This window comes from Chenopodium quinoa, unplaced genomic scaffold (assembly GCF_001683475.1).
Source record: "Chenopodium quinoa cultivar QQ74 unplaced genomic scaffold, ASM168347v1, whole genome shotgun sequence".
Taxonomy (NCBI): Eukaryota; Viridiplantae; Streptophyta; class Magnoliopsida; order Caryophyllales; family Amaranthaceae; genus Chenopodium; species Chenopodium quinoa.
The window spans coordinates 752412-772921 of record NW_018745000.1 but is presented as its reverse complement, the minus strand read 5'-3'; the positions used below and the strand labels follow the sequence as shown (position 1 = coordinate 772921).

Below are 20510 nucleotides of genomic sequence, written 5' to 3'. Positions count from 1 at the left end.
ATTTTACCAATAATATTAATCCCCCATGTAGAGAATGGTCATGGTGAAGTGTAGGTGTAAATCAGAGATGGAGGAACATGTTGTAAATTGGCTTAGATTTTGCATTTAGGGCATCTTTTCACATATTGATGACAATCCCTATTCATGGTAGTCCAATAGTATCCTTCTCGCATTATCTTTTAGACTAGCATTTTGCCATTAACATGGGTTCCACAAATGCCTTCGTGGACTACCCTCATAGCTCTTTGAGCATCCTTTTTCCATACACATAAGAGAGCTCGACCCTTAGGTACCCTTTAATGCAACTGCTTGTCTATGATTACGTATTGGGAAGCCAACAGTCTTAATGCTCGTTTTGCTCTTTTGTCGGCATGAGGAGGGTATTCTCTTTTGGTGACATAGTTAAGTATATCTGTGTACCATTTTTCTTCCTCTTCTTCTTCTTCATCTTAGATCACTTCATCATCTTCTACAGCTTAAACATAAGCCGGTTTGTGCCTTTTCTCTATAGTTAGAGGCATTTGCTCGATTTCCGTAGGAATCCTAACCAATGAGGCCAGTCTTGCCAGGCATCAGCAAATTTATTTTCCTCTCTAGGTAGATATATGTATTCTACCTTTTCTAACTGATTGGTGAAATTTTCCAGATAAGTTTGGTAACGGGCTAGACTTTCACTCCTTACTTTCCGTCTTTTAGAAATCTTATTAATGATCAATGATGAGTCTCTGAATATTCATAATTTCCTTACTCCCAATGCCAAAGCTGTTTCAAGGCCTACCACGCATGCTTCGTATTCAGCAGCATTGTTGGTAACGTCGAAATCTAGCTTTATAGAGATTGGAACATGCTCTTCTTTAGCTGATACTAATAATACTCCAACGCCACATCCCTTTTGGTTTGATGCCCCATCGAAGTATAAATCCAAGTATCATCTTCTGTGACCATCAAGTCTTCGTCTAGAAATTCATTGCCGTGTATTGACGTTAAATCTTCTATTGGAAAATATGCTAGGAAATCTGAGACCACATATCTTGTGATAGCCTTTTGAGGCATGAATCTTACGTCGAAATGGGCTAAGTTGACAATCCATCTTGATATGCGCCCATTTAGTGTAGACTTCTCGAATAGATACTTAAGTGGATTCATTCAGGAGACTACAAAGACTTTATGCACGAGCATGTAATGTCTTAACTTGGTTGTGGCCCACACCAATGCGAGGCACAATTTCTCAAGCGGTGTATAGCGTACTTTATAACCCGAGATTCTTTTTTCTTAGATAGTAGATGGCATTTTTTTTACCTTCTACTTCTTGTGCAAGCATGGCTCCCATCGTCTCCTTGGTGACTGTTAGTTACAACCTAAGAGGTATTCCTGGAAGTGCTGGTGCTAATACGGGAGGATTTGCGAGATAGGATTTTATCTTTTCGAAGGATTTTTGACACTCATTGTCCCATATTTTTGGTACATTCTTTTTGAGCTTTTTGAATATTGGTTCACATATTGTTGTTAATTTTGATATCAACATACTTATATATTGTAACTTGCAAATAAATCCTCGAATTTGTTTCTCGGTTTTTGGACGGTGGCATTGACATGATTGCCTTGATCTTGGTTAGGTCTATCACTATTCCTCCAGAGCTTATGACTCCTAAAAGCTTGCCTGAGGTGACTCCAAAAGCACAGTTGGATGGATTCAACCTCATGTTGTATTTCCTTACCCTTTCAAAGAATTTTCTCAAGGCTACTTGATGTCCTGGGCGATCTTTTGACTTCACAATCATATCGTCCACATATACTTAACCTTCATTGTGCATCATGTCATGGAGTAAGGCAGTCGATGCTCGTTGGTAAGTAGCACCCGCGTTTTTCAACCCGAATGGCATTACCGTGTAACAGTAAGTACCCCATGGTGTTATGAAGGTTGATTTCTCCATGTCTTCTTCTGCCATGAGAATCTGATTGTATTCTGCGTATCAATCCATGAACGAGAGAAGTGCATGATTTGCTGAATTATATACCAAAATATCGATGTGTGATAAAGGGAAGTCGTCCTTTGGACTTGCCGTATTTAAATCTCTATAGTCGACACACATTCTTACCCTTCCATCCTTCTTCAGAACTGGGACGACGTTGGCTACTCATTCGGGGTATTTGGATACCCTGATAAAACCTGCAGTTATTTGTTTTTGAACTTCTTTTTTTTTATTTTAAGAGCTACGTCGAGTTTCATTCGATGCAACTTTTGTTTTGCAGGTTTCATTCCTGGAATTAGTGGTGTAGTGTGTTGAGCTATTTCTCTATTAATACCTGCCATATCTTCATACGATCAAGAAAATACATCGATAAATTCTTTAAGTAGTTTAATTAAATCAGTTGTTTCTTGTTCATTAAGTGTTAATCCGATTTTAACCTCTCTTTTAATGGTTGAATCATTCGAGACATCAACCGTCTCAGTTTCCTCAATCATCGGTGTTTTCTTTTCAAGTGTTTCCATTGCTTTAATAATTTCTTTGTCATTTTCATTGTTGTTAAGCAATGCTCGTCATCTTTGGTTAAAGAGAAACACAAGGAGTAAGAAGAAGAAGACATATTATTGAATTCGGAAATCATTACATCAAAATGGGAGATGTACTCAGGTTCTTGATTACTAACTATCCTAGGAGTAGAAATAGAAGAAAGAGGAAGTGCTACAACAAAGGACTAGGATGACTCTACAAGAAAGGACTCTGACTCTAACTTTGACTCAAACGACTCTTCAAACATCGGTCCTTGACCTTTCATTATGGGGATTTTCCTTCCACTTGGAGTAGTCACCATGACTGTCTTGCGCCACCCTTGTACTTATCCTTTTGCTGGAGTAATGAGCTTTGAGGGGTCAAAGTTCTCTAATTGTAGGACCGTTTGGATGAGCGAGGAGTTATCCTCTATGTATCTCGGCTCATATTTTTCTCTCCGAAATAATAATCCCATGACATTAAAGCCAGAGCATGGGGGTGCTTTCTCCTTGTGGATAGGAGTTGGGATTTCATCTAGAAAGTAGAAATCTAAGAAAATTTCGATTCCCGGTTGCCTAATGCCAATTATAATATAGAGTTCGGGAAATTTATAGCATAGATAGTCCTCTCCTTTTATTATTAATTGCCCATTGAGAGTAAGAGGATACTGATCCATTGGGATTGCTTTCTTTTGGATGCGAGCATTCCTACGCGCCATAGACCTTTCCTGGGCTCGCTTAAGATCTTCTCGAGTCGGTTCGAAACCAAGTCCGAAAGTAACTAACTTAGGGAGGCCAGGAAGTTCCAGCTGTTTTGCTATTCCCTTCTTATTTCCTAGAGTCATTCCAGGAAAATGCCCTTGTTTCTTAAGAATAGCATTTACCGTCATATTGGAGTGGGGGTCGTGGCAGAGAGGGGTCCTTTCATCCTCCTCGATTAAGGAGACCTCTTCATTAAAGCTGCACAAGTATTCATCGTCTTCATCGTGCTCCACATTAATGATTGGATTTTCCACAACTTTAATCCTCATGGGTGAAGCATCGATTGTGATAGGGATTCCTCCAACTACGGCTTTTACTTGTTGGTGGAGAGATGAAAGGACGAAATTTAGGTCATGAAGCCAAGGGAGTCCCAATAATAAGTTGAATAAAGATTTAATATCTACCACTTGAAAGGTAGTATCATGTTTTATTGCTCCCGCTGTTATATTCATGTTAATCTTACCAAGAGCATGACGACGAGTGTTGTCATAAGCTCTTATTCCTTGTGTTGAGGGGGTTAAGTCTTCATCCTTTATGCCTAACATCCTCGCAGTTCTGAGTGGACAGATATTAATTGCCGATCCATTGTCTACAAGCGTCATTGGGACGTTCATTCTCTTGCAGACTACTGTGAGGTTTAATGCCTTATAATTCTTGTCACCTTCTGGAGGTAAATCTTTGTCAGAAAAGGTGATCAAGTTGATATGACTAGGGAGATCACTCGTAAGGAAGTTAGTCAATCCCTCAGGAGTGTTGTCAAAATCTATCCCTATCTTATCCAAGGCATTCATCACTGCTAACCTATGTTCCCGAGATGTAGCTAGAAGCTTCCATACGTTCATCTCGACCTTAGTCTTTTTGAATAGATTGACAATATCATTGTCTTCTATGATAGGTATGGGAACTTGCTGCGTAGTCGGCATAAGTTGTGTTGAGATAGTAGGTTGCGTTCTCCTAGATCTTGTGAGGACGTCTATAGGTGAATCCTCTTCAACCCAAAATTTTTCTATTGAATATGACACTGAAAGTGGAGGTCTTTCCATGTCTTTTAGGTAGATATCTTCTTCATTGTTGTCCCTAACCCCATTAATGCTTATGTCTTCTTCTTATGGGATTTGAACTAGCTTCTTATCATCAATCATTTTCTGAATTAAATCTTTAAATTTAAAACAGTTTTCAATAGTGTGTCCCCCTGATTATGGTATTGACAGTAAATTCGGTTCGACTTTACCACTCATAGAGAGCATTTTGAACATTTTAGCATATGAAGTCCCAATTGGAGTATAGAGTTTATTACTCTTCTTGGGTCCATATGTTACTTATAGAGAGAAGGCTTTCTTCTTCGTGGGTGGAACTTTGTCACACTTTTTTCTGAAGCTCCTCTACTTGTTTCTTTGCAAATTCGAGAGCCTCACGTAGCAAACCTGTTCCTTCCCACATGGACCATATAAGCATTTGTACGTCTTCCTTGCTTGCTGGTTCAGGAAAGTCATCCATGGCATCGAAAAATATTTCCTCCTCTTCTTCGATAGCATTAATTTCTTCATTAGGCTTGATGAGAGATGAGGGATCAACCTCATTTTCCTCATCAAAGATGGCCAAGGAATGAGCGAGAGGTGCATTGTTGATGCTTGGCTTCTTACTAGCAGGGGGCAATGGTAGTTTATTATTATCCATTAAATCTTATATAGCTTCCTTAAGCTTCCAACAGTTTTCAATGAGATGGCCCCTACCTTGGTAATATTTGCAGTGTGAATTGGGGTTCGATTTAGCTGTCCTCTATTCAACTGGTGGGTCCCCAATGGTCTAATAGGAGTTATAAGACCTTTTGCATTTAGTTGGTCAAATGCGGTGTCATAACTCATACCTAAATGAGTAAAGTTCCTCCTAAATGATTTCTTTTGTCCTTGGTTGTTCATAGCAAGGACTTTAATCAAATTAAAGGTGGTAACATTGTTTGAGTGGGTGGTTTTGGAAGAAGAAGTATTGTCGTTCTTCTTTCCTTTCCAGCCACTGTTGGAGTTACTATTATCAGCTTTTAGCTTAGCCAGGTCGTCTTCAATATTAATTCCAATGTCATAGACATCCTTGAAGGTATATAGGTTATTTTGATACTTCAAATGCTTGGATTACTTCTCTTGAAGGTTCTTGATGAACAACCTCACAAATTCTTTCTCGCTTGGTACTTCAATCATCCTAGCAAAGGTTTCTCTCCATTTATTGAAGAAAGAAGTGAAACCTTCATTCTCTTTCTGCTTGAGTATTTCAAGTTCCCTATAATTAGTTTCAACTTGAATATTGCACTTGTACCTATCAATGAAAGCGTTTACTATTGATTCCCAAGTAGAGATTCTCTCTTTGTCAAGGGAGAAGAACCATTGTTGGCAAACAGTTTCAATAGATAGAGAAAATAAAGAGGGAAATACTTTCTTATTACTACCCTTAATACTCATAATTGTTTCAAAATCTCTTAGATGAAAATAAGGGTTGTCAGTTGCCTTGAATTTCGGGATGTCGTTGGCATTGAACTTCTGCGGAAGAAGCTCCTTGTCCACCGAGACCCATTGTGAACTAATGCCTTGAAACTTGTAGTCAATAGATAGCTTGCTCAAGCTTTCTTGCATGAGGTCCATCTATTGTTGCTTCACATGGTCATTGATTTTAAGGGTTAAAGCTTTTAACGACTCAATCACGTCAGTCAATTAATTCCTAAGTTCATTGACTTCCTCCTGAGTTGCCATTATCTTATTATCTTTCCTTTTTCGAGAGATTTGTTTTTCGAAAAGTTGAACTTGAATGAAAAGGTTGTCTTTGATCAAACGCCCTTCCTTTCTTGACCACGCGCTGTAAATTAAACCATTTATTTTAATGACTTGACTCAAATTTACTTTGACTTTACGGGTTTATAAAGAAAAAGAAAAAAGCAAAAATAGGGTGTATATTTTTGGGAATCAAGTATAGCATTCAAACAATTGGTTTAATTGGAGGATAAATATTCCACTTACCCCCCTAAATAATGACGGAAAACACGCGCATACAAGACTCTCTTTGATATGGTCAAAGTGTACATACATATTAGTGTGTGCTTTATATGGTGAGTGCAAGTGACATGCTTTGACTCTTGTTTAAGACCATGGGACTTAGTGCCTAGACTCGATTAAAAACTTTACGAGGAATTATTATTAATAAAATAACCGAATTGATTAGCAAATTGTTTAATTAGACTCAAAGTGTTAACTTGAGCAACATATCGAACTGTCGCCAAAGCAACAAGACTGTCGCCGCACTTTGCAGTGTAGCACCAGACGATAGAGCTGTCGCCAGGCGCTGCACAACAGGGTGTGGCACCGTTGTTGGAACGTTGATCTGGGACTGCTTTCGGTATTATTACTCTACAGGATATGCCTAAAGTTGTACTAAGTCAATTCTGGTTAAATTATTAGACTTTAATTACTCAAATTAATAAATTAGGCAAAGTTCTTTTGGTCACTAATAAGTTTATTTAGCCTTACACAAATCAAACAAACGATTAGGAAAAACACATAGAGTACGCACAACAAAAAATGCCCAATTAGTCAAGTAAGCACAATATGATGCAATGAGTTTGCAACCTAACCATCGCTCTAGTTCTCTAAAGTTCGGGATATGGGTTAGTTAAAGAGGGTCCATGGCTAATTGTCCGGATGCACCGCACAAAAGCCTTACCTTTCCAAGGGTTGGCGCGAGTGGATGGGACACTGCAAGTTAAAAACTCGCTTCCATGGTTTTGAGAATTCTACATTCTCGGAGGTACCCTTTGTTGCACAGAGCGTTCAATTATATAGATGGAGAATCAATTCCCAGAGGGTTATGTCCATATGTAGAACACATATGGATTTCAGAAAAGTGAGAAAACTCAATCAGGAAGTAGGATCGAGCAAACAGTGCTAAAAACTAGTCAAAAATAGAACGCATATTTCCTGCTCGGTATTGGAAGAACTTGGCCCCAGCGAACAGAGGTCTGTTTTCTCGGCGACAAACTCTGTTTTTTGACGCTAGTTCCTACATGCCTCAGCAGCTTTCTGTGCTCGATAAAAATTTCCAGTTTCACGCAGCATTATTTCAGTTCTAGTTGTCAAAGATATTTCTCAAATTTCCTACGTGTAAAAATCCGATGTTTTTAACTCATTACGGATTGTCTTTCCAATGAGATCTTTTTTATGCATATGAAAATAATGTTAAAAAAAATTATGCACATGAAATACTTAGAACTTTTCGAGTCTTATCCACTCATTCTAAATCATTGCCAAAATAAATTTTAGGTATTAAAATAGAAATCCTCCCCGGTGAAGTCGCCAAAAACAGTAGGGAATATTTCAAGCATTACCCAAACTTGAATCCCACTGTGATCATACACTAAAGTACGGTGGCGTCAAAGGGAAAGAAGATAGAGAAAAAGATTCGCAAACAAGTTTTAGGAACTTGTAAACCGTTCACGAGGTGAAGGTTAAACACCTTAACGATCCAGGAGATCGTTCACTCTAATAGGTCTGGAACCATGGCTGGTAGTTCAGGGATGAAGGTACAAATCCAACAAAAAAGAGATTGAACCTGCCCTAATAATATGCCTCTACTTTATTCTGATCGTAGTCATGTACGCTTTCTGACTAACATTCAATCAATAGGATTAACCCTAAACATGTTTATCTATGTTGGTTGAATATTATTGCACAAATAAAACTATCATTGGAGATCACTTGATGAATTATAATCAAATTAACCCTAAACAAGATTATTAATTATCTTATTAAGCATGATTACAAGAACAAATTCCCTTTAAACATGCATAAAAGGCGTGATCAAGCAATAACAATAAATATCAAGCAACATAATAATAATAACAAAAATAATAATCATAATCATAATAATACATCATCATAATCATCATGATCACCATGTTAAAAACAAAGCATAGCAAGATCACAAACATGATACTAACAAGATTAATAAGAAACCCTAGCATGTCACTAAACATATAAAAATCAAAGCTTTAGCCCTAACATGATACTAACATGAATATTAGGAAGAAAAAATAGGAAGCATCGCAAGAATCACAATAAGCATATTTGATAATAGAAATTTGTGTTGTTACCCTAAACATGATATTAGGATGATAAAAACGCCCTAACATGATACTAGGAATCAAAATAACAATCTAAACATGATTTCTAAATCATAATATCAATAAATCAATTAAAGCACTTACTTGGATGCCTCATATCTCTTTCTAATAACAAAATACACGCGTCATTAACTTCAAGGAAAATAATAAACAAACAATTAAATTAAATAATTGAAAGAAAGATTTAGGAACAAACCCTCAGAAATATCTTCGAACAATGCTAGGTGTTTCTTGGTCTTATGAATGCGGAGTTTTGTATGTAAAAGGATAGTTTAGAAAAGAGAGAGAGAGAGAGAGAGTAATCAAGAGATTCATGATAAGAGTTGGTAGAGAAAAATTGAGAATTGATTAATGAAAACGGAGGTTTTAGGAGTCTATTTAAAGAGAAAATCAGCCGGATATGATAAAAAAAGAGTCATAGTTTCTAAAAGAATAAAACACGACTACAGCGTCAAACACGCGCTTGGCGCCAAACGCTAGATTCTAGTGCCAGACGCCGGGTCTAGCGCCAGACGCCAAGTATGGTGCCAAGCGATGGTCTTGTCGTTAGACGCTAGAAATAGATTTCCACGCGTTTTCTTAATTTGATAAAATTTAGCCGTACGAAAGGGAAAAATCGTATTTTCCTTAAAAAACATTCTTTTATTCTGATTAAAACTCTTAAAAGTCAACTAAAGTCAATTTAACAATGCTATTTAAATTAGGAATGAAAAGAACCTTCTAGAAGAATCTAGAAGTCTATAATCAATTCTAATTGCATTAGAAATGATAAGTCAATATTAGGCCCTCCTCTATATCAATTGGGCCGCATAAAAATATCAAACCGGGCCCAGTTTAGTAATTTGGCCATAACTTCATCTTTATTCATCGGAATTGGGCTTATAATATATCGTTGGAAAGCTATTTTCGAACCCCATCCAGCTACACCATTATTAGACCCTTTCCGTGGACAAAACCAAACTAGATTGGCTGTTTTCTTAAAATAGGTTTTTAAAAACGGAGAGAAAGAAAAGAAATAAAAACTAACCACAACACTAGACTTTCCACACTCTCACTTCATTCGATTATGATTTGATGTTAAAGATACTCATCATTGGGTTTGGTTTTGGGGAGACACAAATGGGTGCATACACCATGAATGTATACCTCTCATAAAAGTAAACTATAGTTATCTAAAAGTAAACTAATCCTCTCTTAAAAAAGCATATGCTATCTTAATTTGGGTGTGAGTGGATTTTTAAAATTGATTACATAAGCTCCCAACTCTTCTTTTCAGGATTTCCTAAGCCAGTGGCAGAGAGACTATCAAGGAATGAGATTTAAATGTTTGCAAACTTATGTTGATCTTCTTATACTAGTAGGAATACCGTCATTCATTAGAAGTCAACACACGATCCTATAATGCTATCTACAGGTTTCACTAGGTATGACTATAAGTCATATGCTGCTAGTCTTTACTGAGGTAAAAAGAAATAATGCATAGTCTATATGAATTTGATGCTATATTTGAAGGATAGGATGTTGAGCCTTTTGATTTTGATGGACAAATTGACAAACTCGACTAATGAATGTTTTGAGTCTTTGGTGAATAAAGGGTTCAAGCAAAGTTCGTTCCGGAGTAGGAACTTGGATGCGGAGTAGCATTCTTTAAAAAGCCTCGTGCAAATCTCACGTTCTAGTTTTAATTGTGAGCACTCAATAATATAAAGTCGGAAAGGAACTCAATGACTTATATTAAAGACTACTGGAATAAAAGTTAGTTTTAAAAGATAATTTCTTAAAGAAAAGATAATTTGTAAAAGTTTTAATAAAGATAATTATCGAAGATAATTATCTAGTTGTTTTAATAAATAATAAATTTATCTTTTCAAATAAAATCTTTTTAAACAAACTTTTGATAATCTTTTAAATAAATATTTGATAAAGTTAGCAAGTGGTTTTTCTGTGAGAAAATCTTTTATACGGCTAATGGTTATCAAGTTGTTAGGATAGTGGTTTAATTAGATAAGGCTAGGAAACCTCTTCATGATCACAATCTGTCAAGATAACTCCACAAGTTGTTAGTGGGTTGTTGACATGTGGACGTGATTATGGTGGAGGTTAATGACTAAGCCTTCTCTATAAATACTCATGCAAACTATCTCAGAAAAACATAACTCTTGAGCATAAAAATTCCAGTAGCCATCTAATAACATAAAGAGAGTTATTTTCCTTCATATATTCTTGAGTGCAATAGGTATTTGTAATCACAGATTGTATTCAAGTACTTAGGGGTTGGGATTGTGAGTTTGTAAAGTGAGGTCAAGGAAGCTTCGTTGCTGAAGTCTTCTGTGAGAGTTGGGAACAAGTTCCTAATTTGTGGAACTTGTTAACGGGTTTGAATCTTCACTTGTAAAGAGTTTGATTACTTAGTGGAAATTTAGAAAAGCCTATATCTTCTCTCGTCACTATTTCATTTAGTTAAATTCCGCAAAAAGTTTTTAGATTTCACCTCAAATACAATTCACCCCCCCTCTTGTATTAGCCAGTTAGACTTTCAGTTGGTATCAGAGCGGGAACTCAGAGCACGCAGGCAACCCTGTTGAGTAAGTTCCTGGGAAAATGGCTTACACAGAGGAAAAGGAATTCGGGAGTACATCCATTCAAAGGCCTCCATACTTCAACGGCAAATATTATCCTTATTGGAAGGATAAGATGGAAATCTTCATCCAAGCAGAGAATTATCAGGTATGGCGGATTATACAAGTAGGAGATTACGAAATTACGAAAACGAATGCTAACAATGAGGTAATCCCTAAACCTATGGATGAATATGAAAAAACTGATTTCGAAAAATTAGAAATGAATGCTACTGCCAAAAAGTTTCTAATTTGGGGACTTGGACCCGATGAACATACTCGTGTCAAAGGGTGCAAATCCGCAAAGGAAATTTGGGATCTTCTGGAAGTTACACATGAAGGAACGTCAGATGTTAAACGTTCCAAAATAGATATTCTTTTATCTCAGTATGAGCGCTTTGAAATGGGAAACAAAGAATCCATTAAAGACATGTTTACTCGATTTAAAAGTATTACTAACGAACTAACGTGTCTTGGTAAGATAATTCCTATAGATGAGCAGGTCAGAAAAGTCTTAAGAAGTCTTCCAGACAATGACAGATGGAGAGCAAAGGTTGCAGCGGTGCAGGAATCAAAAGACTTCACCAAGTTCAATCTGGAACAGCTTGCGGGTTCCCTCATTACTCACGAGATCCAGTCGAACAATCGGACTCAGGAGACTGTCAAAAGTCAAGGGCTAGCATTAAGAGCTAATGAAGAATCCGAAGAGAAGTCTGACATCGATGAAGAAGAAGCTGCAATGTTGGTGAGAAGGCTGAAAAAATTCTACCGTAACAACAAGTTTTTAGACAAGAAGAAAGGATACAGTAAAAGAAATCAGGAACCCAAAGCCAAGTCTTCTTGTCACAAATGTGGAAGCACCAACCACTTCATCAAAGAGTGTCCATTATGGGAATCTGAGAAAGGCAAGGGAAAAGAAGCTGATCAAAGCAGAAATTCCAAGCCTAACTTTTCTAAAACAAATTTCAGGAAAGCAATGATTTCCACGTGGGGAGAATCAAGTTCCGAAGAAGAGGAACAGGAACACACAGACGATGAAGTAGCCAATCTCTGTCTAATGGCAAAGCATGATGATGAGGTAGTCATTCAACCTAGTTATTTGAAATCTCTCTCAAAGGATAAATTAATCTCTTTATTGTTAGAAACCTTAGATGAATATAAAGAATTATGTGCAAAACTAAGGCAAGCCGAAAAGGCAACTGGAATTTGTAGAGATCATGTTAAGTATCTGAATAGCTTAAGAAATGATGTTCAAGGCAGATTCTTTGAATTGTTAGATAAAAATATTATGCTAAAAGAATCCCTTGAAAGAGTCAAGAGTGAGAATATCATGCTGAATATTGAATTGACTCAATATAAAATGTTGTGTACTAACATTGATTCTTGCAGGTCTACTGAAGTTCCTTTAATCATGTTTAATAATGAACTAGAGCATGTTAAGAAAGAGATAAAGGAAACCAATGATAAAAATGAGAAACTAGAAAAGGACCTAGAAATTGCAAGAAAAAGTAAAAATACAGCAAGCACGGGTGTTCCCAAGTGGGTAAAGGAAGCTCAGACAAAAAGAACAGAAGGTCTAGGCTATGTTCATAAGAAGAAGTCCACTGGAAAGAAAAAGAAATATGTGAACTTACCTAGTGAGACCGTTTGTTCTTTTTGTGGTAAAAAGGAACATCGCAGTGAAGAATGTACTAAGAAAGCAAATCTGTACAATAAGAATGTGAACTATGTTTGGCAGAAGAAATCTGATTTAAATGTGTCAACACAGGAACCCATGAATGAAAGGGTTCCTGCTACTAACCCTTAATTTCTTTTGCAGGTCGCAGTGAGGGGGAACAACCAGTGGTACCTCGATAGCGGTTGTTCTAAGCACATGACAGGAGATGAATCCAGATTTCTCTCACTGACGGCCTATACAGGGGGAACAGTGACCTTTGGAGACAATAAGAAAGGCAACATTGTTGCTGTTGGCAAAGTAGGAAGGTCAAGTTCCCATGCAATTGACAATGTATTTTTTCGAGGGTTTGAAGCATAATCTACTCAGTATATCTCAGCTTTGTGATAAAGGAAACTCTGTAAGCTTTTCTTCTGAAAAATGCAAAATCATCAACAATAACACTGGAAAAATCGTTTTGGAAGGAACTCGTAAAGGGAACACGTATACCGTGGATCTTAACAAAGTTCCAAAATACAATCTATCCTGTTTAAGTGTTATTGAGGATGATCCACTTCTATGGCATAGACGTTTTGGACATGTTAGTCTTTCATTGCTTGACAAATTAAGGTCAAAGGACTTGGTAATCGGATTACCTTCTATCAAATTCCTAAATGACAAAATTTGTGAAGCTTGCATCAAAGGAAAGCATGTTCGATCATCATTTAAATCAAAGAAAATGGTAAGCACCACAAAACCATTGGAACTCATTCATATGGATTTGTGTGGCCCCGTTAGAATTCAAAGTAGAAGTGGAAAAATATATGTCTTAGTTCTTGTGGATGATTATTCTAGATTTACATGGGTCATATTCTTACATAGTAAAGATGAAACTTTTGATATGTTTATGACTTTCTTGAAAAAGGGCTTAATTAGGCTAGATTTTATTTCTACTGAATGTCAAATTGCTGATATATTAACTAAGCCTTTAAGCAGAGACAAGTTTGAAAAGATGCGTGTGGAATTGGGGATGCTACGGCTAAAGTGATTTTTGTTTGGAACCCCTAAGGTAAAATCGGATGTAACTAACAATGCTATGCTCAATCTTGTGTGCATAACACAGCTGAAATTACCCAGGGAAAAGATTTGTGAAGTATTGAAAAGTCACTTATACATACTTTTAATATGTTAAAAATATTGAGCCATGTTGTTTCAAGTTCCCTTTTCATCATTCTTTATTCTCTGTATTATGATCACGTAAATTATCATCATAATTTACAATCCATTTGCACTTACCATTTTTTTATATTGTTAATTTGTTTTCCTTCCTATTATTATCTTTTTTGCCTTCCTTATTTTTTTTATCTTTTATTCTTATCTTTTATTCATATTTTTATCTTTTTTTTTCTTCCTTATTTTCCTTTGTTCAGTTCTGCTTTTATTTGTTACGTAAGATAAGAAGCATGTATATCAACTCCTTAACTTACGATTTTATTTTATCAACATTGAATTAGATGAGTGCAATTATTTCACCAAATTAAATCCTACTACCTCTAAAACTACTCCACTACCTCACCTTTTAAACCGTCATTTTTCTTTCTCACTCCTCCCAATTAAACTCTTCTTCTTCTTTTCACTCCACCTTCACCTATCAAATCAATTAAACTCCCCATAAACTCCCATAACCAGCCTCACTCTCTCTCCTTCCTATTCACACTATTCATCTTCTCCTTCCCTTCATTTTACCTTCAACACCATGAAAACCAACCGAAACACCACCCCAAAAACCCGATCACCACCATCCAAACCCTCCTCAAACACGGGGTCTCCACAACCGGTGCCAATTGCGATGGTGCATCCATCTGCTCAGCCAAAGAGGAAGGCTAAGGTTGTGAAGGGCGGCGACAGGAAACGGCGCGCAACCACCAAATTCCCATCATGGAATTACACTCTCGGATATCACATCAACTATGATTGGTGTGTGGCGAGTAAGTTCACTGAATTTACTTCTTTAATTGATTATCAAAAATGGACTCACTTGTTCCAGAATTGTTCTCATTACCCTGTTTATCCTAAACTTATTTATGAGTTCAAAAATACCTTTCAATGTGATAATGGTGTGTGCTCGGCCGTAGTTAATGATATTCCAATTTCGATTGATGCCAATTATCTTGGAAATCTATTTCAAGTTCCTGTTAAAGGCTATTGTTCTTATTTAAAGCACAAACAATCTGTAAATATTGGCCATAATGATGAATGCAAAATCCTTCAATTTATTGGAGGAAATCCGAAAGTGAAAACTACTCACCATCATGCCCTAACACCCCTTCATAAGCTACTGTTTACCTTCACCTGGAAGGGTATAGTACCCCGTTTACAAAAACGGAGTACCGTATCACTCTTGGATGCCTCCCTCATATTCTGTCTTGCATGCAAAATACAGATTAATTTCCCTGCTCTAATGATTGAACACTTGAATTTTTATGCTCAAAAGACCACAATTCCATATGGCTCTTTCCTTACTGTGTTGTTCAAATCTTTTGGTATTGATGTTGAATGTGAATCCCCAACATATCTCAAACCCGATAATATCCTCTCTGAACAATCATTACTTAGACTGAGTCTTAGGCTTACAAATGGCAAAGTATGTTTTGTGCCTCGGAAAGGAGGGGAGAAAAAGAAAGGGAAAGGGAAAGAAGCTAAGGAAGAATGTGATGCAAGCAGTGACCAGGGTAGTGAGGAGGCTAGTGAGGGTGCTACCACCTCCAGTGATTCTGAGGGAGATAAGGAAGAAGAAAAAAGTTCTAACGGAGAGAAAAACAAAGAAAAAATACTTGAGGGAGATGTGCAAGGAGAAAAACAGGAAGATTCTGAGGGGGAACATATGGAAGTTTCTGAGGGGGAAGCTCGACAATCTGACTTACATGAGGGGCAGGGAACTGATCAAAGTGAGAGGGAACATACCACAGACTCTGAGAGCACAGCTGGACCACCTGTCATTCCTGTGTTTACAGGGGGCCTTAGAAGGAGTAAGAGGAATGTGGTCAAGCCTGTCCTTTCTACTACACACCCTGTGACTGTAGAAACCATCAGCTCCTCAGACAAATCTGATTCCACCTTCAAACCTACCCAAGTTCCCTCTTCCACTGAACCCTCTTCTATTCCTGTCTCACCTACTAGGCAGCCTTCTCATTCACCTTCTCCTCCTCCATTTCAGCCTACTGGCTTTGCTGCTTTCTCTGGAACTCGTGTGTCTGTTTATGATTTTCAACAGGTTCAAGCAGATATGGAGAAGTTGACTACTCTGGTGAGCAAGAAACTGGAGGAAATGGCCTCGGAACTGCTTTCTCTTAAAGGCCAGGTGCAGGCTCTGGCAGATTCTCAAGCAACCGGATTTGCAGGCGTAGAGGCAAAGCTTGCACAGGCTGAAGGCAAGTTTAGTGAAGGCAACAAGGAGATCTTGGAAACTATCAACAGAGTAGCCTTTGAGGAAGTCGAGGAAGACTCTATTGATCCCACAAATCCAACCCTTGATCCTACCAATGCAGCCTCTTAAATCCTTGATTGCACTTATTCTAATTTCATATGTTGAACAATTTTATTTTGGTTTTGTTTAATCTCTCTGAACTTTGGTTTGTACGCCTTTATCCTTTGCTACATTCTCTATGTTCCTCTTCTATTTCCTAAATCGGAACTTGGCTCGTATTTTTCATATGATTGTGTGTGTTTGCTGATAATTTGGTACCTAACTTATTTTTGCCTTGCATTATTTGAGCTCACTATTCCCTACGTAGTCTAGTGGGAGTATAGCAAAATGTTTTTTTTCAATCTTTTGATAATGCCAAAAGGGGGAAAAGACAAACTTCATGGCGGCTAAAGTGTTTACCAAGGAACTCACACATCGAAGGTACAAACTTTTCTAAGTTAATAAAGTCCTAGTAATCTAAGTTTTTAAACTTTTTCTAAGATTTTAAAGTCTTTGTTAATTTTTTTCTCTTTTGCTCAGTCTTTTTAAAATAAATACTTTTTAGCTTTTTTTTAAGTTCTTTAATTACTCTGTTTTTTTTGTTTTCATGTCTTACTTTAAATTTCTGTTGCATGCCTGGATGATTTTATTTACTTAAGTTTGTCAATGTTTGTCATCATCAAAAAGGGGGAATTTGTTGAGCCTTTTGATTTTGATGGACAAATTGACAAACTCGACTAATGAATGTTTTGAGTCTTTGGTGAATAAAGGGTTCAAGCAAAGTTCGTTCCGGAGTAGGAACTTGGATGCGGAGTAGCATTCTTTAAAAAGCCTCGTGCAAATCTCACGTTCTAGTTTTAATTGTGAGCACTCAATAATATAAAGTCGGAAAGGAACTCAATGACTTATGTTAAAGACTACTGGAATAAAAGTTAGTTTTAAAAGATAATTTCTTAAAGAAAAGATAATTTGTAAAAGTTTTAATAAAGATAATTATCGAAGATAATTATCTAGTTGTTTTAATAAATAATAAATTTATCTTTTCAAATAAAATCTTTTTAAACAAACTTTTGATAATCTTTTAAATAAATATTTGATAAAGTTAGCAAGTGGTTTTTCTGTGAGAAAATCTTTTATACGGCTAATGGTTATCAAGTTGTTAGGATAGTGGTTTAATTAGATAAGGCTAGGAAACCTCTTCATGATCACAATCTGTCAAGATAACTCCACAAGTTGTTAGTGGGTTGTTGACATGTGGACGTGATTATGGTGGAGGTTAATGACTAAGCCTTCTCTATAAATACTCATGCAAACTATCTCAGAAAAACATAACTCTTGAGCATAAAAATTCCAGTAGCCATCTAATAACATAAAGAGAGTTATTTTCCTTCATATATTCTTGAGTGCAATAGGTATTTGTAATCACAGATTGTATTCAAGTACTTAGGGGTTGGGATTGTGAGTTTGTAAAGTGAGGTCAAGGAAGCTTCGTTGCTGAAGTCTTCTGTGAGAGTTGGGAACAAGTTCCTAATTTGTGGAACTTGTTAACGGGTTTGAATCTTCACTTGTAAAGAGTTTGATTACTTAGTGGAAATTTAGAAAAGCCTATATCTTCTCTCGTCACTATTTCATTTAGTTAAATTCCGCAAAAAGTTTTTAGATTTCACCTCAAATACAATTCACCCCCCCTCTTGTATTAGCCAGTTAGACTTTCATAGGATCTTATGTTGATTATAAATGATTATTTCTTCTTGTAATTTTCTATTTCTAAAAGTAGATAGAAGTTAGTTAAAAGTAAATCAATTAGTCTTAAAAGTTGTTTTTCTCTTGATTAAAATGTAGATTGAAAGTTAACAAAAAAAAAACCCCAGTTGACTCATAAGTTAATGAAAGTAAACATAGTTGGATTATCGATTATGCTTTAGAATTTTAATACAAGTGCTAGTGTAATACATCCTATTAGTTCAAGTGTTATTTGAGATAATATATTTGAAAATTGCTAATATATAGTTGCCTCTTCATCCAATATTTGTAATTTGAAGGCTTGGAAGTATCTTTGGGCTTCTCTTATGTAAGAAAGATATGGCTACTTAAGATAAAATACAGTGAGCTATGGGCATAATTGGTGAGCATGAGAAAGCTATTATTCAACATGGTCGCATGTTATATGCTCATATAGCTGCTATACTGTGATGGAAACCTCTTGAAATTGGGGTGTTCAAGTTAAATACAGATGCTTCCTAGTTTGAGGATATTTCATTTTGTTTGGGGGTGTTACTCGTGACACTACAGGCGATGTTTAGCTGGCTACTTGTTGCAGGTTGCAGGGCAAATTTGCAATTGATGTTAGTGAGGCGCTAGCTCCTAGGAATGCTTTACAAATCGAAACTGAAGCAGTTCTTAATAGAATTATATTGGAGACGGATAATGCTAAACTATTTTATCATCTGAAGAGCAACAAATGAGAGAAATGAGGAGGCTCACGTCTTAACACATTTGAGTAAATGTTATGTTGAGATGAGAGTGTGGACCGTAGAGGTGCTCGATGGTTTATCGGATGTAGTGGTTCTTTACATTTCAAGTCTTCCATGATAAATTTGCTTGTTTACTTTGTGTCAAAAAAAATTAAACATATTAGCTCAAATGGTAGAGCACTATGTACACTAGTGGAAAAAAATCTCACTCATAACATCTCATTTGTTAAGGGCATAATTAAATCTGTTACGAGAAGAAAAAAAAAAAGATCAATTGATTGATAAAACTAACAACTATTTGTAGCGGTCAAAATAATGCCTGTTACGAATAACCATTTAATTGTAACGGGAAATATTTTGCCCATTACGAATAATTATTTAATTGTGACGACAATATATTGCCCGGTACAGATAGACTTTTGATGGGGCGGAATTTGCTGAAAGGAGTAAGTCCATTACACTGAAGTATTAGGGTTTCAATACATAGCCGTCATTCATCTTTCTTTGAATTCACTCCCCTCTCTCTCGCCTCTCTCAATCTGCTCACTCCGAATCTACTAAGAAATTCAAGCGATTTTCTTCATTTTTCTTATCTTTTTCTTTGTTCTATGATCTCTACATTAATCATCTATTTGGGTTTCAATTTTTTTTATCTTACATTTGGGATTTTGTGAATTTTTTTAATGTATTTTGTTGGATCTTGAAGATTTGATGCATTCTAAAGACTTAATTAGTGTTGAATGAGATATAAAAAGACGGTTAAAACGGCGATTGGAGTTCGATAATTTCAAGGAAAATTGGAGAGCGCGAGATTTGTTTCTTCTCCGCTCTCTTACCCTCCTAACACTTACTTCTTTCTCCTCTTCTTCCTCGTTCAACCGTTGCTTCCATCTTCTGCGAAAATGGTACCTGTTCTTCTTCTCATTCTTTTTAAGCAATTTTTATACTTTTGAATCGATTTATTCGATCTAATTCTTTGTGATTGATTTATAGAATCAAAACTTAGAAATTATTTTGATCTTCAAATTGGTGTATTTTCTGTTGTTTTTCATGCTTCCTGTAGACACCCATTTGTGTCTCCCCAAAACCAAACCCAGTGATCAGTACCTTTCACGTCGAATCACAATCGAATGAAGCGAAAGTGTGGAAAGTCTAGTGTTGCGGAAAGTTTTAATTTCTTTTCTCTTCTCTCTATTTTTGAAAACTTATTTTAAGAAAACAGCCAATACAATTTGGTTGGTCCATTATATGGGTCCAATAGTAGCGTAGTTGGATGGGGATTGCAAAGACCTTTCCAATGATATATTATAAGCCCAATTCCGATGAATATTGAGGAAGTTATGGCCAATTAAATAAACTGGGCCCAGTTTGAGCCTTATGTACGGCCCAATGATCTAGGGGAGGGCCTAATATGATTTATCATTCCTAAAGAAATTAGTAATGGTTTTATTTTTCTAGATTCTTCTAGAAGGTTCTTTTCATTCCTAATTCAATTAACATTGATAAATTGACTTTTGTTTACTTTTCAGAGTTTTAATCAAAATCAAATAGCATTTTCGAGGAAATTATATGATTTTATCCTTCAGTACGACAAACTTATCTGATTTTCGAAAACGTGTTAAAACCAGGCTTAGCGCCTGACTCTAGGCATTGGCGCCTAGCGCTAGCCATTGGCGCCTGGCGCTAGTGTTGGTGTCTAGCGCTAGTTTGCCAGGGTTTGCGCCAGCACAGTTTTTTGTGCGTCAGACTCTATAAATAACCTATTAAAAACTCCGTTTTCATTCACCAATTCTCACGAATTCTCATCAACAATCAGTTTTCATTCGCAATCATTAATTCTCTAATTTTCTCTTAATTCATTCATCTCTTTCTTTCTTTCTT

At 36.5% G+C, this 20510-nt stretch overlaps 1 protein-coding gene across 1 annotated transcript; it reads left to right on the top strand.

The window, feature by feature from the left end:
- Positions 1–13538: 13538 nt before the first annotated feature.
- LOC110707460 lies at positions 13539–16866 on the top strand. Its single transcript, XM_021885472.1, has 2 exons — positions 13539–13691; positions 15049–16866. Exon 2 carries the CDS (start codon positions 15151–15153, stop codon positions 16243–16245), a length of 1095 nt encoding a protein of 364 aa, XP_021741164.1. The 5' UTR covers positions 13539–13691; positions 15049–15150; the 3' UTR covers positions 16246–16866.
- Positions 16867–20510: the final 3644 nt, after the last annotated feature.